A 26,884-nucleotide genomic window follows, 5' to 3' on the forward strand; every position below is an offset into this window, starting at 1 on the left:
TGAAGTCATGGTTCTTGCACGGACCTAGCGCGGCCACCTGGAATGCAGTAGCATTGAAGCGAATGCCAGGCTGCTGGCAGTCCCGGGCCGAGAAGTTTAGCGCCTGTGTCAAATTCTGACTGGCATCGCAGATACGGACGCGAGCCGTGTTGTTTTCATCGTTGAAATCGTATGCGGAGACTACAGAGAAGAGGCATGAAGATGTCCGTTTCTTCGGTAGATGCGTAGACAGACGGACGCTCCGTGGGCCGTCGGTCTTGGCCGAGAATGACGCAGGTCAACTGCCGGCCGTTTTGGCATTTGGGAACAATAAGGATTTCCGTTGCGGCCGAGAGAGAGGAAGGTTATTGGGAGATGGACACGCAGATCTGCGGTGAGTAGTTTAATGGCGTTTAGCAACAGGTAGGAATCGGGCTATCCCGGTTCGGTTATGAGGGCAAACGACTGGAGTGTGTGGGTGCTGGGGCGTCGCGTTGGCAAGCTCCTGAGTGGTTGGGAGATAGGCGCTGAGTGGACTCGGTGGAGCAAGGTGAGGAGTGGAGGAGTTTGCCTCTCGAATCAAGAAAGCGACGGTCAAGCAGACACAGCACGTCCATAGCCGACATTACCGGTGCTGTGCTGGGCTCTGGGCTCCTGGCCAGGCCGTTCAAGACCGAGTCCGTTTGGAACACCCAGGACGGTGGAGAGTTACGAAAGCCGGTGTGCCCGATGTACACACGTGTGGTGGTCAGACGTTTGCGAGCCTGGGCAAGGCGGGAATACGATAGGTAAGCAGCGATGATTCCTGACGCCGTAAGCTAGGTTTGCATCGGTGGCGTTGTTCTTTGGAGACGACGAGTGGCTGAAGCTGTCGGTCGGCGGTCGGGTGGCTGGCTTCATCAGTCGGGCTAGGAGGGTTTGAGGCAAGTGGGGGGGTTCCACGTCGTTGTAAACAGAACAAGACGGCAGAGAGATGTTTTGTCCTCGAGAGCCGCGCTTCTGAGGCCCAACTATGTCTGAAGACCAAGGCATGTGGAAACAGAAGAACGAGCATACCGGAGGATGATCGTTAGGGCAAAGAGGAAAAGAAAAGAAAAAAAAGGCAGAGACAAGCGTCAGGGAGGCATAGCCACGACTTGGTATCTAGGTACGTACCTTTAGCCAGCTGACACCTCTCGGATACGTACCGATGACAAGCTTGGCTTGGAAGGTACTATAGTAGTGTACAGTAGTGTCCGTACTGCTCAAAACGGATAGAAGATGGTGCTCTTGTCCTGACATACCTGTTATCAGCGATAAGATCGGCGCCTGGTGGGAATTGGCAATGGCTTGTTTGCACGAGACTGGCATGTGTCAACAAAACGTGCTCTTCACTATCTCCCGTCTAGGCAGGTAAAAATCGGTGAGCTGAGCATATTACCTAGGCAGTACACGCGCACTCCGGACGAGCGCTAGTACTGCCATTGCCGCCAGCCGTCACTTGGCCGGGTCCACTGGCGGTGCATAAGCTTGAGATAACGTGTCAGTCGTGAAAAATGAAGATGAAAACACGCTGCTCAACCCTGGCCGTCCTGTCTTGTCCACTCCTGTCCCATTTTGGCGAGGCAGCCCCTGCTCGTTTCCCGGTTTCGACCAGTTTCGCACAAGTCGTGCCTTGTGCTTGGGTAGGTAGTTAGTTTGCATAGCACACACTGCCCAAGGACGCTTACGCAGACGGCCAGAAAAACACCCCATGTCCTTCTACGGGTTCCAGTCCAGGGCCCACGCATGACATGGCATTCCAATCGAAACCTCTCTCGCTACCTAGGCCACCTTTATTGCCGCTCGCTGTACCGCTGAAGAATCATATGAATACGAGCTCTTCAGCCATCCACTCATCCGTGCCACTCCCGTTCCTTCATCTCGTTCTTCCCCAGACCCGACGATGGACCCTGACCTGGTGCTCCTTTCCCACTCTATCCGATCCGTTCCCAGACGATGAACCCACGCCTGCGCCTGCCCGCTGTCTCGGTTCACACTGCTACCTTGCCTGGCTGAATCACACACACAGACACAAAGATTCGGTTTGCCGGCCCATCCTTGCCGTCGGTTCTGTCACCGGTTTGGGGAGCTTCTTGTCCCACCAAGGGTCGCATCCCTGCAAACCAAGTAATATCTTAGCTTCCCACCCGCCGCCACTGGTGTGTGTGTTTGTGTGTGTGCGCGTATGTTTGTGTGCGTCTGTCGACACTGTCTCCTGTGTCCTTCAACCCGCGCCGACAGGAAAAGACGCAAAATCTGACAAAGAGTTCTCTTCCCTTATCACGACAACTCGGCTCGATTGACGAGTACGTCCGTTACCACAACAGAACATCGCAACCATCCACAGCAGAAACATACCAGTTGATCAGGGCCCCCGGGCGACACATCCCAGACAGCTCCCTCCAAGGTGGTTTCCGCCGCCTCGGAGAGCCAGTCTACTACGTTCCGCGCCCTCCGGGCGTCGATAAACGACGAAACCAAAAGCCCCCTGACAACGTTGAAGGCCACCGGTACTCCCATCATTTTTCGAAATACTTCAGATCCCATTTCCCAGCCCGCCACATAACGATTCTTTATCGGTCTGCTCTGTGCGAACATCACAGCATCCCTCGGGCATATAGGGTTCCCACCCCGAGCACTCCCTAGCTCTCCCTCCAACTGCCTTCTCCGCCCATTGCCCATGATGGCTCCTTTCAAAGGCCCGACGTCACTCGCCGCGAGCATAGCCATCTTGTTCGCCTTCCTCGCGACAGCGTCGGCAGCCACTAAAACTGTTTACATCACCGGACAAGACAAGGATGGCAACACCGAGCAGCTCGCCGTCAACCGTAGACCCAGCCTTTATACCGGTGACTTTGGCGACTGTCTTGGAGGGCAGAGCTTATTCAACATCACCAAATTCGACGCCGCCTACTACGCTGACAACATGACGGTTCAATTCCACCTGGACGGAACGACCAACATTAGGAACGAGTCGTTGATGAGTAGGTTGAGGCAAACCTCCGATATCTTGTACGGATGCTAACTGTGTTGCAGTGCACATCAATGTCGAAGCATGTAAGCTCAAGCCAACTTCGGACGAACCATTACAATGGGATGGGTATGCTAACTTAGGCCAGACGGCGAGACAAGATACGAGATGAACTTTAACCCATGCATGGTAAATATTGCTAGGTGCGTCTGTGTCCTTGAACCGTCCGAATTGACATGCCCACTGACCTTCTCAGTCTGTGCCCTCTGAACGCCAGCAATCCCATCACGGCATTTGCCGAGTTCACTCTTACACCAGCTCAAATCGATGGTATTCCATCCATCGCCCTCGATATACCTGACTTTGAAGGTTCCGCCCGGATTCAGATATTCGCGAATTCCAGTCAGACTCAGATTGGATGTTTCCAAGCCGTCATGCGCAACGGCAACAGCTTTTCTCATCCGGCGGCCATTTCGTCCATACTGGGTGTCTTCACTCTTGCCGCCCTCCTGGCCTCTTTTGCGACTGCGATATACGGCGTCAGCATTCCTCATATGAGGACGCATTACGCTCATTCCTTGTCCGTTCTGGTTATTTTCGAGACCTTTCAGACTGTTTTCTTCTCAGGCGCCATGTCTGTTGACTGGCCCAGCGTTCTGCCGGCATGGTGGAGCAACTTCGGGTGGGCGGCTGGCATGATATACAGCGAGAAAATGGTGGGCTCGATCGACGGATTCGCTGGCGTGACCGGTAATGCCAGCCAAGTAGGCGGTGCGGGATCAGCCGTTATCAATACCGGCGGTGGTCTTGTGCAACAAATATACGGCCGCTCACTGGACACATTTCCTATACCTGGCCATGCTGGACCCATTCAGAGCCTCGCCCAGCGTGCAGCCCGGACCTACAACACAAGCAACCCGTACGAGTACTACTGGGCAGGCGACCCGGTATCCCCAGGAATGCCTACACCAGGCACATGGATTGGGTTCGCTGGAGACCTGTCTGCCCTGGGCATCCCGGCAGCCGATGCTTTCACTCTAGGTCTCATTTGGTGGTTGGTTGCTATCGGGCTCGTCGCCGTCTCCATCACCGTGTTCAAGTTTACCCTCGACATGCTGGTAGGGGTGAAGCTGCTCAACGAGGATCGCTTCCTCTACTTTCGCAACCACCTAGGCGGATACCTGGCGGCAGGGATCCTCCGAACCCTTCTCGTTTCCTTCTTTTCGCTGATGACTCTGGCGTTGTTCCAGTTCAATGTTCGGGCGCCTGCAGGCCCGACGGCCATCGCGGCTGTTGTTTTCATCCTGTTGCTAGTCGGCGTGGGAGGCATCGTGGCATATGCCTGTTACTTCCGCCTCCGGTCTGGGAAGTATGAAATGGGCCCGGATACCATCATGTTTGAACAAGGCAAACTCTTTGGCTCGGTTCCAGCAATTGCGACAACGCGCGCCAGCAAGATTGGAGAGGAGGAAACGACCGCGAAGCGCTACGGATCGATGCCATTTGTCAGGATCCGGTTCGTCGACGACGATCCAAACCGAAAAAGTGTACACGAAGACGAGCTTTATATCAAGAGGTTCGGTTGGCTTTCAGCTCGGTACCGCCGGACCCGATGGTGGTTCTTTGCATGCTGGCTCAGCTACCAGTTCATTCGCGCCTGTTTCATCGGTGGCGGTGCTCGAAACCCCCTCGCTCAAGTTTACGGACTGTTCATCTTCGAAATCATCGCCTTTGTTGTCTTCATCAAACTAAACCCATTGGAAGGTCAGAGAAACACATCTTTGGCGATCTGGATGCTGGGCATTACCAAGGTCGTGACGGCTGGGTTTTCGATTGCCTTTCTGCCTGAATTCGCCATCGGCCGCATCCTATCGACCGTCTTTGGCATAATCATCATCGTCGTCCAGGGTTTCCTCGTCGTTGCGGTTCTGGTCCTAGTTGTTTTGAGCGTTATCTCGTCATGGATGTCGCTCTACCGGAACCGCGAGGAGTTCCCCGAAAAGCTGGATGCTCGCCGCATTTCATATTACGAACATATCCAAAGCAGAGCCGCCGATCTGCCGCCGAAGCCTACCCCGCAAGAGCCTCAGGAGCCGCCACAGCCGTACTTTTCGGTTAACAGCGTGCGCCGGGCACGTAAGATTGAAGATGACGATGACGAGGAGGACGAGATCGGAGACATCATTCTCCCGCACAATACCCCGGCGGTCCAGTTTGCGCCTGGGACCAACACCCGACGAAGCCGGACGAATAGCGTCAGTTCACGCTACTCCGTCACTAGCTTACCGCGCCGCGCCAGACCTCACCGAACCTCTTGGAGCTCGGCCGACTTTGCCGAATGGGATGCCACCGCCGATAGGCCCGCACCGTCGCTTGCACATCGCAGCAGCTTCGGTCATCAGCGCAACGGTTCGTTGAGGCAGCGGTCTTATTCCGGCTCGCAGCCTAACCTGGGGCGTCCCACCGACAACTTGCCGACCCCTGAGCGGGCGACATCGACCAACGAGTTGCGCCGTCTTATGACCCCCACTGAGGAGGTTCCGGAAGAGAGCGTTATGACACCTGGCCAAATGGTTCGGCCCGACAATGTCAGCGACACAGCCAACGATGTCGCCATTTCTCCCATAAACGAACAGGACGAAGAGAGGCACTACGAAATCAGGGGCGATGTCTCGCCCATCGAAGAGAAGACGCACAAGCCTTGAAACGCGACCAAGGGTGACAAGCGCCGGTTGCAACAACCGCATTAGAAGGCATCGCAGACGTTAACGTTCAGAGACCGGTTCTCTCACTACAGTATTGCGTTACATACACGGGCCCTTGAGGCCTTGACGAAGATACATGAATGATGAGGCGTTGGGTAAAACAATTGCTTTGGGTGAAAGAGAAAAGCAGCCTTGTGGTGCCACCATAGGCAGGATTGGACAAATGTTCATTACCACAATACCATTAACCCATTTTCCGTGGCATAGAAGAGCGTGCCACACGGTACATGGCTACGACCTTTGCATATACAACGGGCCGGCTGAGCCCTCCAGAGATAGATATTAAAGATCGAGATTGAGCCGCAAAAGGGTAGACCCAGAATATCAATAGTATATCAATAGTAAATCATCATCTCCTAAAAAATTGTTCCACACGTGCGCTGTCACTCGTTTCGCCAACCAGAGATTGGAAATAAATGCTTCAGACTTCATACCGTTCTTGATCCAACTTGGATCCGACGTTCGCGCTCTAGTGCAGTTACTCGTCTTTTACTTTTTTCCATGCCGTAGATGCAACCAACCATGCACCATTTACACCTAGATTCCCCTCTTGCCTAATTCTTTTAATGCGATTACCCCCTCCTCATCGCCTCCCGTCTACACAAAGCCCTTGAGCACGGCGGCCTCGGCATTGAGGATAGAAGAGCCGGCGGCGCCGATGACGGTGTTGTGGCTGAGGGCGACGAACTTAATGTCGAAGATGCCGCTCTCGTCCTCGCGCACGCGGCCGACGCTGACGCTGTAGCCGCGGCCGAGGTCGCGGTCGAGGCGGGGCTGTGGGCGGTCGGGCTCGTCGAAGACGACGATGGGGCTCTCGGGGGCCGAGGGGCAGCCGAGGCGCTGGGCGTCGGAAACGTACTCGCGCAGGGCCTTCTTGACCGCATCGGCCGAGGGGGCCGGGCGGCGAGCGAAGCGGAGCGAGACGCAGGCCGTGTGGCCGTCGAGGACGGGGACGCGGTTGCAGGAGGCGCTGACCTTGAGGTCGGTCTGGTTCTCGAAGGCGGTGAGGTCGGACGTGATCTTTCCGAGGATCTTTTGCGCCTCCGTCTCGAGCTTGTCCTCCTCGCCCGAGATGAAGGGCACGACGTTGTCGATCATGTCCATGGAGGAGACGCCTGGGTATCCGGCGCCGGAGACGGCCTGCATGGTGACGACGGAGACCTGGTCGACGGGGCCAAAGGCAGCCTGGAGGGCGGCGAAGGGGATGACAAGGCCGATGACGGCGCAGTTGGAGTTGCACACGAGGAAGCCCTTTTCGAGCGAGTGGTGCTTGCGCTGGTGGGGGATGAGGTCGAGGTGGGGGAGGTTGACGGTCGGGACGACGAGGGGGACGAGGGGGTCGCGGCGGTAGTTCTTGGCGTTGGAGAAGACGGCGAGGTTTGCCTTGAGGAATTCCATCTCTGCGGGCCGGAGTTTGTGTCAGTCACATCCTGCCGCGGGCCGCCGCTCCTGCCATGGTCGGGATGGCGGCGCAAGGGAAGACTCACCAATCTCGCCGGCGACGTCCGAGTCGAGACCGCTAAAGACGACGTCGCAGTCGGTGAATTCGGAGGCCTTGCACTCGCGCACGACGAGGTCGGCCACGTCGCCCATGGGCGAGGCCTGCTTCCACCGCACGGCGTCGCGGTACTTCTTGCCGGCGGAGCGGGAGGAGGCGCCGACGGCGACGAGCTTCAGGTACGGGTGCTGCGAGAGGAGGAGGATGAAGCGCTGGCCGACGGAGCCGGTGCATCCGAGGACGCCTGCAATTGAGCCCTTCCTATCAGTACGATTTTGTCTCACATCATTGTCGAGGGGGGGGTCTGGGTTTGCGATCTCGTCGTTCGTGGGTTTTCGACGTCGAGGCATCCGGTGACGGAGGGGTGGGTTGGCGGGGGTTATGGAGGGGTCCTGGGAGACGTACCGCACTTCTTTACAGGGAATTCGCCCATTGTGGATGTTTGGTTGAGGAGAGAGGGGTGGGGGATATCGATTGTAAGAATAAAAAAATAAAAGCAAGAACCACAAGCGAACAGAAAAACAAAAGGCGTTCGTTCGTCGATTGAGAGAAATGTAATTGGGGGTATAAGAAGGGGAGATGGAAAGGTTGGCGATGTGAGTCAAGACGAGAGTGGCATGTCCGCGGCGGTCCTGGCCCAGTAGTTTTTTATTTTTATTTTTATTTTGAACTGGTAAAGAGACAACAGAGCGACGTCGGCAGCATCCCGCCATGCCCCGCCATCGGAGCTTGGGTCGGAAGTGGCCCCGTGGGCGGTGGGTGTGAGACTGAGGCCTCTTTTCCAGGGTACCAATTTGGGGAATTGGCTTTTGCGCAAGAAAAAAAAAAAAAGAAGAAGAAAAGACCAAAACTTCGGTAGGGTAGGTATCACTGCCAATCGTGGAAGCCCACATGCAACTTCTCAACTTTTGAATTTGACCTGGAAGAAATCTCTCCTGAATATCTTGACGTTGCCTCTTCTCAGTTTCCGTCCAACGGGGTAAACCGAGGCTTCAACTCAATGCTCTTTGCCTCTGTTTGATTTATTACTGGAGAAAACAACTACTATCCACTCTGAAAACCCTCCAGCCTTCGTCCAGAGTCCAGCCCATCATTCTTGTGTCATTCATGCATCCCGCGAAACAACTCCCAACTTAATTTCCAGTTCCTCGTCCTGATGACTGTTGCCGCTGTACCCTCCAGGTGGCTGCAGTCCCCTCGCGACATTTGGATTCAGATAAGTTTCTAACTATGACACGAACATCACGTTGAGCCACATCGAGACTGCGAATATCAGTGAAAGAAAAAAAGATCGTCGGGAATGACCTGGTGTGTGCATCAGATACCGCGCTGTGAATTGCATCAAACGTCGGCAAGTCAACATCTGGGATTTCCTATGCACTTCCCGTCTTGATTGCAGCGTAAAGCAACTCCACAGATGGAGGAGGGAGGCCAGCCTGTTGGACCACTGGGTCGACGTACTTGGGCAAATTCTCCTTTGTTGGAGGTGGTCAAAACGCCAATACTGCCACCTACGCAGGCCAGATTACTGCCTACAAACCCAGGCAAGGAGGTGCTGATAAGTAGCCACCTGCGTTCGTATAGATCTGAAAGCCGTCCGACGACGATGGTCCTTTTTGGGCAGGCCCAGCTCTTGATCAACGCGGTTAACGCCACCAAGTCAGTCTGATGGATCGAGTATAAGGCGAAGTATTTCATGGGCTGGTTGTTCGTGAGAGTTATCCATCCCGACCAAGCAGCGGTACTTCCTAGATTCTGAGCCTACATCAGTCAGTTGTGAACTGAGATGCTGCAATGCCTCGATGGTATTCATGTTGCCTACCATCATGATACAAACTAAGGTCATGTTGAACCAGTGCGTAGGGTCGCCGAGGATCTTGGTCTGGATCTGGCAAACAGTCCTGTTCATATTCAGTATCGAGATCACATTATCTGGCAAGTTATCAGAGCCAGGGCCGTTATTTTGGAAGTTGGATCCGCGATTGTTAAACCCTCTCTATTTCGGGTCTCGCTGGCTTAGTGGTCTGATAACTCAGACGAGAGGAAGGGTGAGGTCCTTCGACGGGGAAACCGGGAGCAGTCCCTTCCATGACATGCCAATAAGCTGAGCTGAAATCAGCTTTAAATTTCTCAGTTGACCAAGGAGATCATAAGGTTATTGGCATCCTTTCTTCTGCGATCCTCAGCAATAGTCAGTTCAGTATATGGGAAGCTCAACAGTTACTCTTCCTCAAATTGTGCATCGGACAAAATCCATACTCGCCTAGCTCATTAAAATCAAAAGAGAACATTGTTCACTTTAAACATATAACAAAAGAAAAAAAAAGGCTGGCATCACACGGCTGCAAAGATGAGAGCAAGTGCTATATTCCACAAAGAAACGAGGATTGCCTGGCTGTGACTTTGGGACACTGTTTGATGCGCCAACTTGCATCTACATTAGGTGAAATTGCGTTGAAAAAGTCTAGTGTTCCAGGGGGAGGGAGGCAGCTGCCTGCCACCTTATGATCGTAGCTAGGATATCGCCAGTCAAGGTTCACGCCTGTAGTTAACTATTGCCCACGACTGCATACGCAACTCTAGATACTGAAAGTCTTGCGACAGCGAGAATTGAAGAATGCTGTCTACTTCTAGACTGCATTCACAATTCTTCATGCAAATCCTGTACGCCACACCCTTTTGATGTTCTGCACTAGCTTTCATCCCATACTAACGAGTGATATCAATCCGGGTCTCACACCAGGTGAAAGCTGGTGGCTGTCTTTAGAGCAAATATAACGAAGGAGGCATTGAAATATCTTGCTCAAGTAGTTCAACATAAACGACTCCATGCCATAGGGCTCTCAGTGTTGTGTGCATTAGCTTAGCCTTAAGTGGCGAGAGCCACCAAGATGAAGCTCACAAAGGGCGAGATAATGCGGGCACCTTCCACAGGGTCATTGCTCTCGCCATTCTTGTAGCTATCGTGAATAGCGGGAGAGGCCTGGCTGCTCCAAGGCCAATAGTCCTTAACCCTAGGACAGCCCTGAGTATAGAATATCTCTCCCACGATCTCTTCACTCTCAACTTCCTCTTCAACCCTCCCAAAAACACTCTGCCCTCTTTGGTTGCCTTTCCTCTCTACAAAATCCAGCCCAACCCATCTGCACTTCTCTTCTCATACTTTCTCTTACCATTTCCCCCATATCTGCCCCTCTCCAATCTCGAGGCTGAATACCTTCGTTTCCAAACGCACCGTTTCACAAACACTTCTCGAATCCCGCGGCTTTCGAACTTTGCGTTTGCAGAGATACCCAATCGTTGCCATGTCGTCGTCTACTGGCAACAAGATGCTTTTGGAGCACCTCCAAAAGCTCACCGTCCAGCATGAGCGCGAGCAAGCCATGAAGGCTGCTTCGGCCCCTTCCAAGGCTTCTGACTCTTTCCTGGGCCACCATACTACTGCCTTCGACTCTCACAAGTCGGTTGGCACGTCTTCGTCCTCGCCCTTCTCGGAGGATGCTGAGCGCGGTGGCGGAGTCAGCCTCACGGGCCCCAGTGCAATCAGTACCGCCAACAACCCTTACGCCTTGCTCGGTGAGGATGCGACTTCTGACTCTCGTCTTTCGGCTCACATGGATGCCTTATCCCTTCGAGGAAGTCCCGCGTAAGTTCTATCATGTTCAACATTACTTTTATTTACAACACCTAATCACTTCCAGCAGTTCCGGCCGCCGTTCGCAGGCTGCAGCTAAGGCCTTACGTCCTACCTCTTCCGCCACGGCCGCTGTGTAAGCTAACATCTTTCACGTCTTCGGCGGATGCTAACCTCGTTCTACAGCCGGACGTACAAGTATCCTCCCCAGGAGACCGACGAGGAGGATGATGTCTTCAATGACACCTTCATCAGCTCAAAAGAGCGCCCCTTGGTTGTCTCTACTGGCTCCTACAGTCTTGGCCAGGCCCATCTACAGCAGCCAGGCTTGAAGGGCAAGGGTCTCGCTCATAGCGACGAGTACGTTGGCGGATCTCCCATCAAGGGCGGCTCTTCCTACATGCGCAACCCGGTCGACCCTCAGGCGACCTACCCAACTGGTGCTTGCATCTTCGTCGCCAAGTAAGTTTCAAAGCTCCAAGATGCTGTGTCCGCCACACTAAAGGTTATGTTAGTCTGCCCGAGTACAAGGATGACATCACCCTTGAAGCGGCTGTCATCAAGGAGTTTGAGCGATTCGGAGTTGTCTTCGTCAAGATTCGTCGTGATCCACAGGGTATGCCCTTCGGCTTCTGCCAGTTCACTGTAAGTTCTTCAAGAAACGTCCGAGGTCACCATACCCATACTGACACATTTGCAGACCAAAGAGGATGCTGAAAATGCTCGCATCAACGGTAAGGGTTCCTTGATCCTCGGGCGCCCCTGTCGCACGGAGACGGTTCGCGCCAATCGTAAGTCTACCCTTGCTTCCTCCGCCATTCTTGTCCCTGACGCTCATTGAAACAGGTACATACATCATCTACCGCCGTGACGGAACCGAAATAACCATGGAAGAGGCCAACGAGCTCATGCGTCCCTTCGGCACGATCGAGACCTTCCGCGTCCTTGATCATCAGATCCGGGACCAGCTCCAGCTTCCCGTCACAATCAGAGTTCAATTTGAGGTGTTCGACCCGTCTCAGCAGGTTCTTCGTGCGTTCCGTCTCAACAAGACGTACAAGGTCGAGCCTTTCGACTTCAAAAAGGCCATGCAGGCCAGAGCTCGCAACGCCGACCGCGCTTTTCTTGACTCGTACGATCGCGATCGTCGTTCCATCTTTATTGGAGACCTCCCTCTGAACTTCAGTGAGAACGATATCCGTATCCTCATGGAGGAGATCGGTGGTGTAGTCTCGGTTCAGACCAAGCGTCTTGACTACGTTCGTGGTGAGTATCCGTCATGTTTTCAAACCCGTGTGGCTTAATGCTGACTCTCACACATACACGGAAGGCCCCAAGCTCATCGCTTTCGTTGAGTTCACCAATGCCTCGTACCCCGACATGGCCATTGAGCGTTATGTGAGTTTCGATGCCTGCCAATGCCTACTTGGTCGAAGACATTGTATGTACTAACGGGCTCGTCAGAACTTGAACCGCATCGAGGGTTACACGATCCGCGTCGAGCGCCGAACTGATAGACGTCGCCGCGACGGTGGTATTCACGCTCGCAGCCAGGGCAACGGTCACAACTCGGGCTACGGCGCCAACTACAACGCCTTCAATGCTGGTTCTACTGGCGGCATGCCCCCTGCTACGCCTGCTCGCGAGCAAAGAGGAGCCATGGCTATTGAGGCCGGTCCCTCCATGTCTGGTGGCCAAGCTACCCAGGACACTCCTTCCATGATGCACAATGCTTCGCAGCCTGCCAACCAAGGCATCGTCATGACCCCTGCCGGCCCTTCTCACCAAGCGGCCCAGTCTATGCAGCAACAGATACAGGCTCATATGCAGCAGCACATGCCCCAGATGCAGCATCACGGACAGCAGTACCTTGCTCAGCAGCAGATCCCTCAGAGTGTTCAGGTGCAGCCCGTCACTGGTCATTTCATGGGCCAGGCTCCTATGCAATACCCCATGGCCCCCCCTCCTGTCCCTACTCAGGTCGGCAGCCCCATGCACAATAACATGGCCTACAACCCCAACCCTTTCGCTGGTAGTCCCTACTCTCAGGGCGCGTTTTCCCAGGGCACCGGCTCTTCCTTCGGATTTGCCACTCCTCAGCAGACTCCTATGCCGTTCTGGGGCTACGGCCACGGCACTCCTCTTTGGACTCCGTTCCCCGTCGACCCCGCTGCTTTCGCAGCTGCGGCCCTCTCGTCGCCCGTTCGCCAGACACAACACAATACGGGTGTCGTTGCTCAACCGGTTCCCGCCCAGATGAATAGCAACCAGGCCAACGGCACTCAGTCTGAGCCTGTCATGACTGAGAGCACCCAGACTTACGCCGCCTAGGGCCCGATGGGCAGTAACTGATCATTCTTGTTGTGCGGCCTTCATCCAGATTTTTTCCTTCTTTGAAACCGTTACGTTTCCCCTCGTTCTTCTCTTCTCGGCTATACGTTTCTTCAGACAATTCTTCTTCATATTTTGTTGCGATGACAACTAAAGATTTGGTGTGGGTTCTCAGGTACGACGGTCAGTTCGGATAGTGACCCATCTCTTCTTGTGCTGGATGATGGTCATTCATGATGGATGACGGATCAGTTATAGATGGCAGACAGGAACAGGGTCATAGATAGAGATGCTGGATTTGTACAACAGGCACGCACACGTGTCCTTGTCTACTCAGTGTGTGGCAGACACTACTACCTTCAGGGATAGATGGTCAAGAATACACGCTGGAGTAGATCGACATGAGCATCTCGCTTTGCGTGTTTCCGTTGTGCTTCCGGCTCCACGGAACTGGTATACCGTGACAATATGACCTCTGGTCACTCATATCTTCAAGATACAAGTGGCTTGGGGCTTGAGCTAATCCTGAGCGAAGAAGAAAAGAAAAAACTACATCATGCTGTGAGCCTCGCCCGAGTTGCATTCTCGACGATGACTCTTCCGAGTACATGATTTACTGTAAGGGGCATAAAGAGCCGTTCGCTTGCTTTAGGTCGGAAGCGGAGCCCGGGGCATCTTTATCCCGTGTCGAAGCTCAAAGCTCCATACCCATGTACATACGCAAAGCTCAATGGCAATTATTCGAGGTTTCGCAGCAGAGCCGAAGAATCACTTTCGCAGAGTAAATTCACACGACCGTTTACGCCATTCTCGAGTGTTGCAAGTGGCCACCAGTTCGGCACGCCAAAATTAGGCAACTAGACGAAACCAGAGGTCCATGCGCGCGTGAGATTCCTAGACCCCCAAACCTGTACACCAGAAGAGCGAAGCTGTCGGCGCAGCCGGCAAGACGTTTGAAAGATGCGGGCGACACCGTCGCTCATGAGCAAAGGCATATGGGCCCGGACTGTGGACGAACTCAAACGACGCGCAAGCATTGGTGAGAATATATGGCATCACGGCTTGTTTCTACCCACCACTAACTTTTCCCCCTCTGTCGCAGTCGCAAAAGCCGAAGGCATCAAGGGCCCCTCGGGACCATATCTACTCCACGACTTCCGCGTCCCCGGCTCTACCGACGACTGCAAAATCATGTGCGACCAAGAGATTGGCGGCTTCTCTCACGGCGCTCTCGAATGGGTTCCCTTTTCTTCGTCCCCTACAACAACGACCACCTCGCCACAGAGCAACACGACAAGTAGTACAAAAGGCTACGCTCGCTTCCACGGCACGATATCCACAGACCTTCCCAAAAACGACCCCAAGATTCAACGCACAGGATACGCAGGATGGCGGACGCCGGAGCAACGGGCGACGCTGTTGGGCAGGTCGGCTTGGGACATCGACCCCTACTCATACCTCGCGATGCGCGTCAAGTCGGATAGGCGGAGCTACTTCATCAACTTGCAGACGGACTCGGTAGAGCCGACGGATCTGCATCAGCACCGGTTGTTCGCGAAGAGGCCGGGCGAATGGGAGACTGTGTTTGTCAAGTGGAACGACTTTGTGCGGACGAATCATGGCTTCGTGGTCGAACCACAGACGGAGATGCTGCGATCCAAAGTTAAAACCGTCGGCTTTGGGCTGACGGATCGGGTGCCGGGCCCGTTTGAGTTGTGCATTGAGAGGATCTGGGCGACGAACAACGTCGAGGAGGTGGTTGAGGAGAGTGACGGGGACATATTCGCCGCGCAGGAGGCAAGGGAGACGAGGAGGAGCGAATTGCGGAACCGGGAGGGGAAGAGTATTCGGTGGAAGGAGAGGTGAAGCACGAAGTTCAAGACCAGGGGAAACGGCTTCAATCGTGGTGTGAGGAGGACCGAATTAAGCATAGAGGGGGGGTGGGTGCTAGCTGAGCAGGCCCTCGGCATAAGGCCAATCCAGCGAGAAAAGTCTACTCTGCTCAGCAAACAGAGGTTAAGGGAAGCCGACGGCTTTTCAGAGCAGATTCTCATCCAGGGTATTGTAGAACATTCTGTAAAATATCACAACATACAGTGCATCGTAATATGCATTCGAGCAGTGTTTGGGTTCAGTGACGAAGCAAAGGCATGTACGTATATCACTGCATGGCTAACATGCGGACCTATCTATCCATGGCCACGGCTTCACGTTTTTTCTACAGACATGTATGCAAATACCACTTTTCTAACAACTACTTCCCACAAGTTCTGAGCCGACAGCTCGGGTTGTGGCTTGGGTGGGAGGACTTTCTGAGTTGGGAGATTCATGACCAATCACATTTCCCAGAGGTTTCAGTGGAACCCCAAACATCACTCAAGAACCTCACTGACAGCATCTCAACTACCGGAACAAACGATTGTGTGTAGTGTGTCTCGCAAGTTTGTTTTCCTCATTCGGTGAGGCTTCCTGACATTGGGGTACTGACCCAGCCCGTTCACTCGACCCTGTTGCCCTTAGTGCAGGTCGACGCGAGCACCTGCTTCACCTGCGCCCAGCGTCCTCGAAATATGGTCAACGGCGTTTCTCGAGGCTCGCTACACGCCATCAGATGACCCATCCGGCAAAACAACTTGAAACTGATTCTTGAATTGAGACTGCGCGTGGACCCGGAAGCACAAGCACAATGGCCCGCTACCTAACGCCCGCCAAAATTGGCCTGCTCGCCCTCATTGAGCTCTACACAGATGAACACGTTCCCAGCACGGCCATCATCCCCTTGCTCTCTTTCGTCACTTCTCACCTTCTCGACCCGGATCCACAGAGCTTCGTCATTGCCGGCACCAAGGAAACTCGCTGGCGCAAGGCCGAGAGCACCGTCAGCCTCGTCATCGGCATCAAGGATTTCGAGAAGCTGCTGAGCGCCCACTCCGTCGTCGTCGGCCTGCCGGGCCGCAAGCTGTGGGACACGTTCCTCACAAAGCTATGGGGCATCAACTCTCTCGACCAGCTGCACGAATTCTTTGGCCGCCAGGCGCAGTGCCTAGCCAAAACAAGGGAGGAGCTGCGGCGTACAGCCGGGGGCGACGAATCGGTCGCGGCACAGCTGTGGCAGGAGCAGCAACAGAAGTCGGGTATCACGCTTTCGAGGAACTCGCCGCTGGGTCAGTTTGTGCGGCGGTGCCAACTCGAATTCTCAAGGCTGCAGTTCCACGATGCGACGCAGCTTTGGACGGACTTTGTGCAATACCGGCAGCCCACCGCGGGGTACCTGCGGAAGAGGAACCCTTCGTTTGGTCGGTTGAGCTTCGACCATGTTCTCATGGCTGGCGAACAGGCGGAATGGGACATGAAGGGGGTGGCTGCGCTCACGTCCGTTGTGTACGGCGATATGGTGAAGAGTGGCACTCCCTCTGCCGTGCCAGTAAGCACGGATGATATCGAGCTCTTGCTTGAGTTCCAAATTGAGCAAATGCAGAGTGAGGAATTCTTCCAAAGGTCGCGGCACATAAGACTGACAGGTCCAGAATTCGGCAATCGTATACCCTTGGAGCTTCGGAATCAGTTTCATGACCTTCTCGGCGACAGCTTTCTTGTGCCCAGCTTGCGGCACTACCTGAGGTTTATTCCCATGTTCACTGTTGACCGCTCTCATGCTGACCTGCTGCAGTTTCCTTGATGCGTGGAGATCCGGTGACTATCCCACAGCGTTCGATTTCCTCCACCAATACTTTGACTACACCATGCAGAACCGAGACAGGCTCTTCTACCAGTACGCGTTGATGAACCTAGCTGTTCTGCAAGCAGACTTTGGTTGCTACAGAGAGGCTGTTGCAGCCATGCTCGAAACCGTTTCCACGGCCCGCGAAAACCGCGATATGACCTGCTTAAACTTTGCTCTCAGTTGGCTCTTTCACTTTGGCAGAGCACACCCTGACTTGGTTAGAGACTTAGAGGCTGACAGTTTGCTCGGCACAGCCAAGGAGAGTCTATCATATCTCCGCGTGAAGGCGAAGGAGACAGGCATGTGGACTCTTTGGGCATCAGTACTACTCAGCGAAGCCAAGCTCGGTCTAGCAAACGGTGAGAGTGTGGCCACGTCGGTAGAGCTCATGGTCCGCAGCTCGCATCTCATTGTCGAACGGAACATGAAAAACATGTTTGGCGCCCAGCTCTCTATTCTTATTGCCTTGTGGGATAGGTTGGGACTTGCACATCTCTCGGCGATGGACTGCGAGATATTCTTGCGGTGTCACGCGAGACACTCCATCTTTGACGACGAGCTAAAGGTTACGTCACGTCTGGCGTCACAGTTAGCGGCGAAGGGCAAGTTCGACGAGGCACTGAAGAAGATGGAGGCGCTAGATGACAATTCTCTGCGATCATGGAAGCCGAGCCAGTACTGGTTCAAGTACCGTGGAATCATCAAGCTGAAGCGAGACCTGCACCACAACAACCTCGATGGCGCGGAGCAACTACTGTCGCAACTCCTTCAATCCAAAAAGGATGACTTAGAGCCGGACATGGCCTTCGTCGTCGACTTTCTCCACATAGACTGCCTAACCCGAAGGGGGGATTTGCAAGCGGCCTTCAACAAGGTCGAAGATATGCTCGCCGCGACACGCGACGATAAGAGAGACATCGCGCTCCGCGTAAGACTCATGTTGATCAAGGTTCATCTTTACGACAAGTGCGGACGCCCGCAGCGGGGTTTTACGATCGCCATGCGAGCCGCCAGCATGGCCTGGCGGGCAAGGCTGGTCTCGTGTCTGTGGCAGGCTGTCGGTGCCATCGCAAATATATTAACGTCATTGGGAGAGTTCGAGGCCTCCTCGCAGCTTCTTACCGCCATCCTTCCCCGAAGTCTCGAGTGCGACTCTGCTGCTCTGAGCGGGCAGCTATACTCTTATCTCGCCGATGCCAACATTGGCATGGCAGGCAAGATGGCGCCGCAGTCGGCCAAGCGGAGGGAATACCTGACCCGGGCCACTGGGGCGATCGAAAAGGCTTTTGATCACTACTCGAGCATCGAGGACATTACGCGTCAGTGTGAGATGATGGCCAAAAAGGCCACCATCATGAAGGTTGCTGGTGACAAAGTCCTGGCGGCGGATTATGCGGCGGCTTATGTAGCTTTACGCAAGGAAGCAGCTGCCCTTTCTATATGAGCTTATTTATACCACCACATGGAGGCAGGAAGAAAGAAAGAGAGGGAGATGGAAAATCGAAGCGGTTCACGTGGGCGAACCATGAGTACTGCGATGATATTTCCTTTTCAAAGGACGGCATTCTCTCGATTGCTGTGACATAGGGAAAATGTACAGAATAGTCTACCCCTCAACAGGCGTGTCTTCCCGAGTCTAATGGATCGCTCCTCCCATCCCCTACATTGGCGATGTCACGTTTCGCTCCGGTTGTGGTGCATTGCAAAGGCACATTTAAGCCTTGTCCGGGTTGTGGTAGTTGACATTGTCGTTCCAGCTGTTTGGAGTGTTAGCCATGTCTCTCCGGGCTCCCCAGTTCCATGCCGCCCGAGTGCGAGTCCGGATAAAGGCTAGGAGGGTAAGAATACGCACAAGATGGTCTTGTCACCGTTGCCCCATTGGTAGTTCTTGGTGCGAATGTTCTGGTAAGAGTACTCGGTACGCTCCTCCAGAGGGGGGAGGTGGCTCCAGTGCTCCCAGTGCTCGTTCCAGAGGACGTAGGCGTTGGCGGCAGCGAGGCCAAGGGCGGGGATGCAGCCGCTGTGGGAAAATATTTCGTCAGCAATCCTGTCCGGATACAAGGCTCCCGTCGACCCCCGAATCATATCCCGCATCCGCTCAAAACTCAATCGTCTCCGTCCTTTTCAATGTGCTAGTCGTCGTAGACGGGCACACAAATTCCTAAGCAGATTTCTCGCGGATGGGATTTTCGGTCTTTGGGTAGGAGATCACTGGATTTGGGTGAGGGCATACTAGATGGAGATCTTGCGCCAGAGGGCTGGTGGTCAATTGGTTAGCCGTTTGTTTTCCGGGATTTGATCTCGGCTTCCCGCCGCCTCGCTTCGGAGTCAATTGGCTTCAATTGACATGCCCAGTCACGAAGGAAGAAAGGAAGCCGTATAGACCGCATGGACTCGAGGAGACGAACCAGTAGTGCTGGCAGCGTGGTGCTTGGCGGCCTCGCGCTCCCTGATGAAAGCGTTGTCGGAGGTGCTGGCGAAGCGGCGCTGGACGGTGGAGCGAGTGGCCGGGGCGCGAGCGGCGCGCGCGGCGGCGGCGAGAAGCTGACGCTGCATTTTCTTTGCTCGTTATCGGTGGAGGGGAGAGGGTTCTTCGTTTGTTTCGGTCGGCCGGCGGCTTGGTGGTGGTTCAAGAGGACTTGTGAGGAAGTTCGGTAGTCAGGTCATTTTGGAACTTCCGGTATGGGGCCGCCAGGCGCACAGCTCGGTTAGCGGGAACGTCACGGCCTGGTTTGTGGCCTTGTATGTTAGGCATCCATACTGGTCAGATTGGGATGGTCGGGTCCAAGCAAGTGAATACCGTCATTTGCTCATGCATTCATCACGTAATGAGTCACGTGATGTCGCGCTTCAGCGCGCGTTCGCCTTTAGAACGGCAACTATATCGCGTCAAACAGGGCGTCTAAGTCTGACTGTACGCCTATCTCGACGTTTTGATGTCGATGTCTTGCGGTGGTTGAATATTAGTTCAGGAATAGTTTCTGATTCTCGGGAACAACTTGTAGGTTTACAAGACTGATACACTGTCACTTGCCTTTCGCTCTTTGATGCAACGTCATTGCCAACGACCACCTCGCTCCGATACATTGGGTATGGGACTGGAAGTGACTTCAAGCTAGCGTCTGTTGGTTTGATTATCTTTCCTTGAGGGTTTGGGGATTGAAGGGAAGTTCGTCAATATGGGGTTGCGCATCACGACGTGGAACGGCGAGTGACTTCAATATACCTCCGAGGTCAACGGTGGCTAACATGTTCAACTGCAGTCAACGGTATCAGGTACAATAGTCTCGGATGAGCGCCATTGCATGCTCGATCTAACGTGTTCCAGAAATCCGTTTGGCTACCAACCATGGAGCAAAAAGCGAACATTCCAAGTTAGTCTATCGCCCAGTATCGGGGTTATACCTTTTGGTCATCGATTCTGATCAGCTCACCAGGCAATGTTCGAAATCTTGGAGGCGGACATTGTGATCATGCAAGAGACCAAGATCCAGCGTAAGGATCTACATGACGATATGGTTCTCGTCCCCGGCTGGGACGTTTTTTTTAGCCTACCAAAACACAAGAAAGGTGAGCCTACTCAGCTTTGAGCAGGGTGGGCGGGACCTAACTCGTCGGGTAGGATACTCTGGTGTTGCAATATACACCCGCAACGCGAAATGCTGCCCGATTCGCGCCGAGGAGGGCATTACTGGCATTCTTCCGGCCCCCAATTCCTCCACTAGCTTTCGCGACCTGCCCGAGGCTCAGCAGATCGGCGGCTACCCGCGACCGGACCAACTGCCTGGTGAGGTGGACGAAGCAACGCTCGACTCCGAGGGCCGTTGCGTGGTGCTAGAATTCCAGGCCTTTGTCTTGATCGGTACCTACAGCCCGGCCACGCGTGACTCGTCCCGTAATGATTTCCGGCTCGGATACCTCAACGCTCTCGATGCGAGAGTGCGGAACCTCGTGGCGGCGGGGAAGCAGGTCATCCTGACTGGAGATTTGAACGTGATTCGTGAAGAGATGGACACGTGTAACGTCAGAGAGGCACTGCGTAAGGAGGGCATGTCGGTTGAGGAGTGGATGGGGATGCCAAGTCGGCGATTGTTCAACCATCTCGTCTTTGATGGACGAGTCACCGGTAAAAGGGATGAAGGACGAGAGGCACCGGTGCTTTACGATCTGACGCGTATCTTCCATCCCACAAGGCTGGGCATGTTTACATGCTGGGAAACAAAAAGGAACATGCGACCAGCCAATAACGGCAGCCGGATTGACTACATCCTTTGCTCCGCTGGCATCAAGGACTGGTTCACGGGCTCCGACATCCAGGAGGGCTTGATGGGATCAGATCACTGCCCCGTGTACGCAAACTTGGCCGACACTGTCAAGGTCGACGGTAGGGAAACGTCTGTGCTGGGTCTCATGAACCCCGTCGGCATGTTTCGGGACGGCGAACGGCTCAGAGAGTGGTCGGCCAAAGACCTTCTCCCCTTGTCTGCCAAGCTCATACCTGAGTTCGACCGGAGACGGAACATCCGCGACATGTTTATGAAAACGACCTCCGGAAAGCCTTCGTCGAGCCCGGCCTCGAACGCCTTCGAGTCGCATTCGCAGAGTCTCGTCTCCGAGGATCTGGCCACGCAGGACCCGGAATCCTCGCAACAAGAAACTTTGGAGTCATCAGCGTCCCAAGTATCTATCCAGTCAAGCCTATCAGAGCCTCCAGCCTCACAAACAAGATTCCCCCTGAAGCGGGCATCTGACACAGCAATACCAGCAAGAGGTCCCCCGAAAAGGACAAAGGCCAACGAACCAGATCCCTTATCCAAGCAAAGCACCCTCACAGGCTTCTTCAAACCTAAGCAATCGCCCTCGAAGCCGCCACCTGCCGAGACCGATACGGTGATGGGCAGGACAAAGAATAGAGGCGCAGCAGCCCCACGCGGTGACCTGAGTCACCCATCGCCCTTGGGAGTATCAAAGGCCCCTCCTCATCCCGCAGGCGTAGCAGCAACAGCAGACGCCCCGCCACTACCAGCACCTTCACCGTCGCCCTTGGCAACCTCTTCCACCGCCGCTATGGTGTCTGGGCTCGACACTGCTGAAAGGGTCTTTGATCCCATCGAGGTCAAGGAGTCTTGGTCCAAGTTCAACCTGGGGAAGAGGGTCGTGCCAAGGTGCGAGCATGGGGAGCCCTGCATCATCCTCCAGACCAAGAAACCAGGTGTCAATTGTGGTATGTCGCTCTTCTACTCCCTCCCTCCGTTCTTCCGTCCTCATATGCCGTTCCTTGTCCCTACGGAGCCGTCGTGGTTCTTTGCTTCGTTTCAGATCTCTTGGGGCCGCCGCTGACCCATCATGCAGGCAGGTCGTTCTACATTTGCGCCCGGCCTCTCGGACAATCGGGAGAAAAGGAAAAGGGAACGGAATGGAGATGCGGAACATTCATCTGGAGCAGTGACTGGAAGAGGGATCAGTCATAGGCGCGGCGTCTTGATCCACTACGTTGTAATCACGATGGTCTTATGCGGCGTTGAGTGACTGCATGGCTTCCATACTAGCTAATCCAAATAGCGGCCTTTGCGCCACACAAAGCCTTAAAGAAATAATGTATATGTTAGAATATTAATACTGATAATTATACAACACCTAGTCAGTCAACCATAAATAGTTCATGATTTAAGGTCAAAGGGCACAGACTAGTTATTTAGCCCTTAGTTAAGCCAAGAGGGGATTATACTTTTAGTTAGCTAGAATAACTTAAGTTATACTTAAGTAGTATATAACTACTTTATATAATAATAGTAAAGTAGACTTATTTAGTTACCTAATAAAAAGTTAATTTACTTTTATATTTTACTAAGTATATATATATAAAGCCTATTTAATACTAATTAGTAGTTATATAGTAATTATAGATTAGTAAAAGTAAAAAGTTAAGCTATATTATATAAAGAGTTAGTTTATATAGTGTTTAACTATAGAAAGGCTAAAGAACTACTCTTTATTATAACCCCTTATACTAAGATAAGTTATAATTTATATAAAGATCTAGTTTATATAGTACTTAACTATAAAAGGGCTAAAGAACTACTCTTTAGGATAACTACTTATACTATTTTCCTTTATATATAATAGAATAAAAAAGACTATAACCTTTTTATATATATATAAGAAGTAAGTAGTATACTACTATAAGTATATTACCTTTATTAACTAGATATTATATAATTTAAAATAACTACTAATATATTAATATAGAATACCTAAAGCTAAGAGGAGAAACCTACCTAAAAAGAATATATCTTTATATATAAAGATATATTAAAAAGTAGTAGTATTATAATTATAACCTAGAGATCTTAAATACTACCTTAATACTAGACTAAATATTAAGACCTTACTAATAATTTATCTTAAAAAAAGATTATAATATATCTAGTGTATAAGATATACTAGATTATTTATATAAACCTAGACTAACACTAACTTAAAGAAATAATTATAATTAACTTTAAGGACTAAATAACTAACTACTAGAAGTATATATATTATATATACTTTAGGAAGTTTATTAAGTAAATTATAAAAAAAAGAATCTTTATTTATACTAAAATAAAGCCTAAAAATAAGTAAGTAGTTAACCTTATATAATAACTCTAAAAGTAATATTAGAAGAAGTCTAGTAGTTATATAATAAATATACTAATAACTACTATTAAAGATCCTTAAGCTACTATATAATAGGACTTAGCTAAGACACTAATAGAGTTAATTAAACTCTAGGATACACTAGTAGCTTAAAGGACTAGAAAGCCTATTATATAAATAACCTTATATAAAGTATAACTTACCTAAGAGGTAAAAGTTTCCTAAGGTCTTAAAGCTAAACTATACTTATACTTTAAAAGAATATTTATAACCTTTTACTAAAGTAAATAATTAATAATAGACTATATAAACCTTATATAATCTTTATCTTCTAAAAAGACTAAAGAAAAAAGAAAAACTATATAAGAAAGCTATATAATATACTTTATAATAAGGCTAAAGTATTTATTAGTTTTTACTACTATCTCTAGATTATAAAAGACTAATACTATACTGTTTTTTAAACATCCTATTTAATTATATAAAGAAGTTTTATTTTTATTATATTAGACCTATATAAAAGTAAAATAAAATATATACTATACTAAATATATACTTTAATACTAGTGTTAACTATAGTCTTTATTAGACTAATTAGACTACTATATTTTTATATAAGTTAAATAAAAGAATCTAGATAAGACACTAATAGAAGTACTAAAAGTATTACTAGATAAGTTACCTTTTATATAATAAGCACTTAGTTTAGGTTTCTAAGAAGAAATTATACTTTATATATAAGTTACCTAGGCTTACTAGGGTATTCTAAAGCTAAAGACTACTCTTAGTAATCTTAAGGTATACTATTTATATAAAGAGTTCTTTTTAATCTTAGGGCTTCTTTATAAGTTACCTTAGACAAGAGAACTATATTATATAATATTAACTTTATAGACTAAAGGTATACTTTAAACTATAAGAATAAACTATAATAAAGACCTTTATATAATTAACTACCTTACTAATCCTTTAATAAAGAAAAAAAATAAACTATTTTAACTAAGACCTTTTTATATAAATATACCTAAGAAGTATTTTATATATAAGAAGAAAAATACTAGTTAACTAACTATATAAAGAAAAAATATAATTATATAAAGACTTAATACCTTTAGGTATATAATATACTTACCTAGGACCTATATAAAGACTTTATAGCCTATCTCCTTAAAGTAAAGAAAAAAGCTTTATAAGAAAAAAAGAGGAAAATAATAACTTATATAATAAAAATAATTCTTAGATAACTAAGAAGTCTTTAGTATTTACTAACTTTAGCTTTTTTTATTATATAACTAGTAAAGATATATTCTTAGCTTTAAAGACTATTAAAGTAAGTTAATTTTTACTTAAAGACCTTTATTATATAATATACTAGAGAGAACTATAAGATACTAAAGTAGCTAAGTTTTTAACTATAGAAAGCCCTAGGTACTAGTATACTTAAGAAAGAACCTATATATAAAGATCTCTTAGAACCTAGGTTTTACTTATATATAATTTAGAGTAAATAACTCTATAATGTTAATAAGAACTATAAAATAAAGAACTAGCTAAAATAGTTAAGTATTATATCTTTAATACCTTAACCTTATTCTTATTTTTATTATATAATATAATTAACTAAGTGTATACTTTAATAATATTACTAATACTATTATATAAAAGATAGTATATATATACTTATTATATAAAAATAAGAACACTTTTTCTTTAACCTTAGTTATATAAAGGCTTTAACTTTCTTTACTAAAGAGTAACTATAAAGACTTTATAAATATTTAGATATCCTTATATAAATTAACTTTACTAGCTCCTAAAGAACACTAATATAATAATATTAATATATTAATATTAAAAAGATCTAGAAGTTTTATTATTATTACTAATTATATAACCTAGCACTATAATATTTTAAGTTCTTTATTAAAGATAAAAGCTACTTTAACTATAAGATAATTATAGATATTATATAACTTAAAGATAAGAATATATTATATATTATTAATATAGAAATAAGTTTTTAAGGTATAACTTTCCTTAAATTATTATCTATATAAGACACCTAGAATACTCTCTAAAGTACTAGATAGCTATATATATAGGTCTACTAGACTATATTATATATAACCTAGGTATAAATTTTATATTAGAAGAGTTTAAGAATAATACTAAGATTATAAGTATCTTATATAAAGAAATACTAGTAGAAGCCTACTAGTAGTTAGTAAAGTAAAAAAAGTATATATACTTTTATAATATATATATAATATACTTTATAAGGAACTTAGCTATAATATAGATAAAGAGGTTATTCTTTAAATAGCTATAAAGGCCTTAAATAATACTACTAGCCTACAAGAGATTATACTAACCTTTTTTATCTTTAGGATATACCTAAGGATTAATAAGACTTACCTTTATTATATAATATTATCTAAAGGGCTAAAGTAATTTAGAAGGCTATAAAAATACTATAAAGTATTTATATAAAGGTAAAAATTAACTATATAATTAACACTAGGAATAGCCTAAACCTTTAGGCTATACTATTACTTTTTATCTAAAGTAAAGTCTTAGTATAAAAAAAAACAAAAGATAAATAGGTCTATATAAAATCTAAGGTATTAAAGAATATATAATTACTATTAATATAGTAAATAGTCTTACCTAGTTTTATATAATATATATTAAGCCTTATTATAGAGAACTAACCTTTAATAACCCTTAATAATAATATTACTTAACTTATTCTATAAAAGTAACCTAGATAAAAAAAGACTAAAGAAAAGTTAATAAAGGCCTATATAAAGATCCTAAAGGATATTTTTACTTAAAAAGAAAAGAATTACTATAACCTTATTATTAAGCTTTATCTTAATAATATTATTATAACCTAGGAGCTTTATATAAAGAGTTAGACAAGGTTAAGATTAATTCTTTAATAAGATAAGGTATTTTAAAGGTTATATAATATAACCTAAGGAACTACTAAAGTATCTATATCTATAAAATATATATAGTATAAAAGGTAAAAAACCTTAATAATAAGCTATATAAGAAATCTAGGCTTATTATATAAAGGTTTAGTAATAAGGAAAAGAAATTACTTTTTACTTAAGTACTAACTATCTAAAGAATAAGCTAGTGCCTTATACTAGCTTTAGGCCTAACCCTTATATAAGACTATAAGTGCTAAGGGAAGTTAAGAGATATTACCTAAGTATATACTTAATCTAAGGACCCCTTAGTAAAATAATTCTTATATAACTACTAAAAGAGTTAAAAGAATAATACCTAGAAAATATACTTCTTTAGGTAGTTT

General features: G+C 48.9%; 8 protein-coding genes across 8 annotated transcripts; 6 read left to right on the forward strand and 2 right to left on the reverse strand.

Annotated features, from left to right (window-relative positions):
• Positions 1-1,263: 1,263 nt before the first annotated feature.
• Positions 1,264-2,492, forward strand: LY79DRAFT_311004 (uncharacterized protein). Its single transcript, XM_060552342.1, has 2 exons — positions 1,264-1,643; positions 1,701-2,492. The coding sequence occupies exons 1-2, from the start codon at positions 1,515-1,517 to the stop codon at positions 2,301-2,303; spliced, it is 732 nt and encodes a 243-aa protein (XP_060411399.1). The 5' UTR covers positions 1,264-1,514; the 3' UTR covers positions 2,304-2,492.
• Positions 2,493-6,005, forward strand: LY79DRAFT_310903 (uncharacterized protein). Its single transcript, XM_060552341.1, has 4 exons — positions 2,493-2,984; positions 3,037-3,057; positions 3,120-3,174; positions 3,228-6,005. The coding sequence occupies exons 1-4, from the start codon at positions 2,681-2,683 to the stop codon at positions 5,674-5,676; spliced, it is 2,829 nt and encodes a 942-aa protein (XP_060411400.1). The 5' UTR covers positions 2,493-2,680; the 3' UTR covers positions 5,677-6,005.
• Positions 6,006-6,086: 81 nt separating this feature from the next.
• LY79DRAFT_562017 (aspartate-semialdehyde dehydrogenase) lies at positions 6,087-7,884 on the reverse strand. Its single transcript, XM_060558440.1, has 3 exons — positions 7,640-7,884; positions 7,224-7,478; positions 6,087-7,136 (listed from the first exon to the last, which is right to left on the reverse strand). Exons 1-3 carry the CDS (start codon positions 7,665-7,667, stop codon positions 6,334-6,336), a joined length of 1,086 nt encoding a protein of 361 aa, XP_060411401.1. The 5' UTR covers positions 7,668-7,884; the 3' UTR covers positions 6,087-6,333.
• A 2,655-nt stretch (positions 7,885-10,539) lies between these two features.
• On the forward strand, positions 10,540-13,385 carry LY79DRAFT_692453 (RNA recognition domain-containing protein; the record flags this gene model as incomplete). The annotated part of the gene is made up of 8 exons (XM_060564766.1): positions 10,540-10,880; positions 10,936-11,004; positions 11,055-11,330; positions 11,384-11,513; positions 11,569-11,659; positions 11,715-12,134; positions 12,199-12,266; positions 12,333-13,385. 8 exons carry the CDS (start codon positions 10,540-10,542, stop codon positions 13,197-13,199), a joined length of 2,262 nt encoding a protein of 753 aa, XP_060411402.1. The 3' UTR covers positions 13,200-13,385.
• A 559-nt stretch (positions 13,386-13,944) lies between these two features.
• LY79DRAFT_562021 (complex I intermediate-associated protein 30) lies at positions 13,945-15,329 on the forward strand. The gene is made up of 2 exons (XM_060558441.1): positions 13,945-14,238; positions 14,302-15,329. Exons 1-2 carry the CDS (start codon positions 14,160-14,162, stop codon positions 15,063-15,065), a joined length of 843 nt encoding a protein of 280 aa, XP_060411403.1. The 5' UTR covers positions 13,945-14,159; the 3' UTR covers positions 15,066-15,329.
• Positions 15,330-15,885: 556 nt separating this feature from the next.
• LY79DRAFT_521052 (anaphase-promoting complex protein) lies at positions 15,886-18,367 on the forward strand (the record flags this gene model as incomplete). The annotated part of the gene is made up of 3 exons (XM_060555305.1): positions 15,886-16,678; positions 16,727-16,820; positions 16,870-18,367. 3 exons carry the CDS (start codon positions 15,886-15,888, stop codon positions 18,365-18,367), a joined length of 2,385 nt encoding a protein of 794 aa, XP_060411404.1.
• A 270-nt stretch (positions 18,368-18,637) lies between these two features.
• Positions 18,638-19,479, reverse strand: LY79DRAFT_521061 (cytochrome c oxidase subunit VIa; the record flags this gene model as incomplete). The annotated part of the gene is made up of 4 exons (XM_060555307.1): positions 18,638-18,680; positions 18,776-18,943; positions 19,157-19,181; positions 19,332-19,479. The coding sequence occupies 4 exons, from the start codon at positions 19,477-19,479 to the stop codon at positions 18,638-18,640; spliced, it is 384 nt and encodes a 127-aa protein (XP_060411405.1).
• Positions 19,480-19,730: 251 nt separating this feature from the next.
• On the forward strand, positions 19,731-22,509 carry LY79DRAFT_562027 (endonuclease/Exonuclease/phosphatase). Its single transcript, XM_060558442.1, has 6 exons — positions 19,731-20,130; positions 20,187-20,199; positions 20,252-20,297; positions 20,361-20,493; positions 20,546-22,147; positions 22,276-22,509. Exons 1-6 carry the CDS (start codon positions 20,103-20,105, stop codon positions 22,392-22,394), a joined length of 1,941 nt encoding a protein of 646 aa, XP_060411406.1. The 5' UTR covers positions 19,731-20,102; the 3' UTR covers positions 22,395-22,509.
• Positions 22,510-26,884: the final 4,375 nt, after the last annotated feature.

Source organism: Colletotrichum navitas, assembly GCF_030913465.1.
Source record: "Colletotrichum navitas strain CBS 125086 chromosome Unknown LY79scaffold_56, whole genome shotgun sequence".
NCBI lineage: Eukaryota > Fungi > Ascomycota > Sordariomycetes > Glomerellales > Glomerellaceae > Colletotrichum > Colletotrichum navitas.

What these genes read in the sequence shown, in the direction of transcription:
- LY79DRAFT_562017 (XM_060558440.1), bottom strand. Translation starts at nt 7,667, where the DNA reads ATGGGCGAATTCCCTGTAAAGAAGTGCG. An exon ending in ATTCCCTGTAAAGAAGTGCG is followed by an intron (nt 7,479 to 7,639) that starts GTACGTCTCCCA and finishes GCTCAATTGCAG; the next exon opens with GCGTCCTCGGATGCACCGGC. An exon ending in GGACGTCGCCGGCGAGATTG is followed by an intron (nt 7,137 to 7,223) that starts GTGAGTCTTCCC and finishes TCCGGCCCGCAG; the next exon opens with AGATGGAATTCCTCAAGGCA.
- LY79DRAFT_562021 (XM_060558441.1), top strand. Translation starts at nt 14,160, where the DNA reads ATGCGGGCGACACCGTCGCTCATGAGCAAAGGCATATGGGCCCGGACT. An exon ending in CAAACGACGCGCAAGCATTG is followed by an intron (nt 14,239 to 14,301) that starts GTGAGAATATAT and finishes CCTCTGTCGCAG; the next exon opens with TCGCAAAAGCCGAAGGCATC.
- LY79DRAFT_562027 (XM_060558442.1), top strand. Translation starts at nt 20,103, where the DNA reads ATGGGGTTGCGCATCACGACGTGGAACG. An exon ending in CCTACCAAAACACAAGAAAG is followed by an intron (nt 20,494 to 20,545) that starts GTGAGCCTACTC and finishes CTCGTCGGGTAG; the next exon opens with GATACTCTGGTGTTGCAATA. An exon ending in GAAACCAGGTGTCAATTGTG is followed by an intron (nt 22,148 to 22,275) that starts GTATGTCGCTCT and finishes CCCATCATGCAG; the next exon opens with GCAGGTCGTTCTACATTTGC.
- LY79DRAFT_311004 (XM_060552342.1), top strand. Translation starts at nt 1,515, where the DNA reads ATGAAGATGAAAACACGCTGCTCAACCCTGGCCGTCCTGTCTTGTCCA. An exon ending in AAGTCGTGCCTTGTGCTTGG is followed by an intron (nt 1,644 to 1,700) that starts GTAGGTAGTTAG and finishes GCAGACGGCCAG; the next exon opens with AAAAACACCCCATGTCCTTC.
- LY79DRAFT_310903 (XM_060552341.1), top strand. Translation starts at nt 2,681, where the DNA reads ATGATGGCTCCTTTCAAAGGCCCGACGTCACTCGCCGCGAGCATAGCC. An exon ending in TAGGAACGAGTCGTTGATGA is followed by an intron (nt 2,985 to 3,036) that starts GTAGGTTGAGGC and finishes ACTGTGTTGCAG; the next exon opens with TGCACATCAATGTCGAAGCA. An exon ending in TGCATGGTAAATATTGCTAG is followed by an intron (nt 3,175 to 3,227) that starts GTGCGTCTGTGT and finishes TGACCTTCTCAG; the next exon opens with TCTGTGCCCTCTGAACGCCA.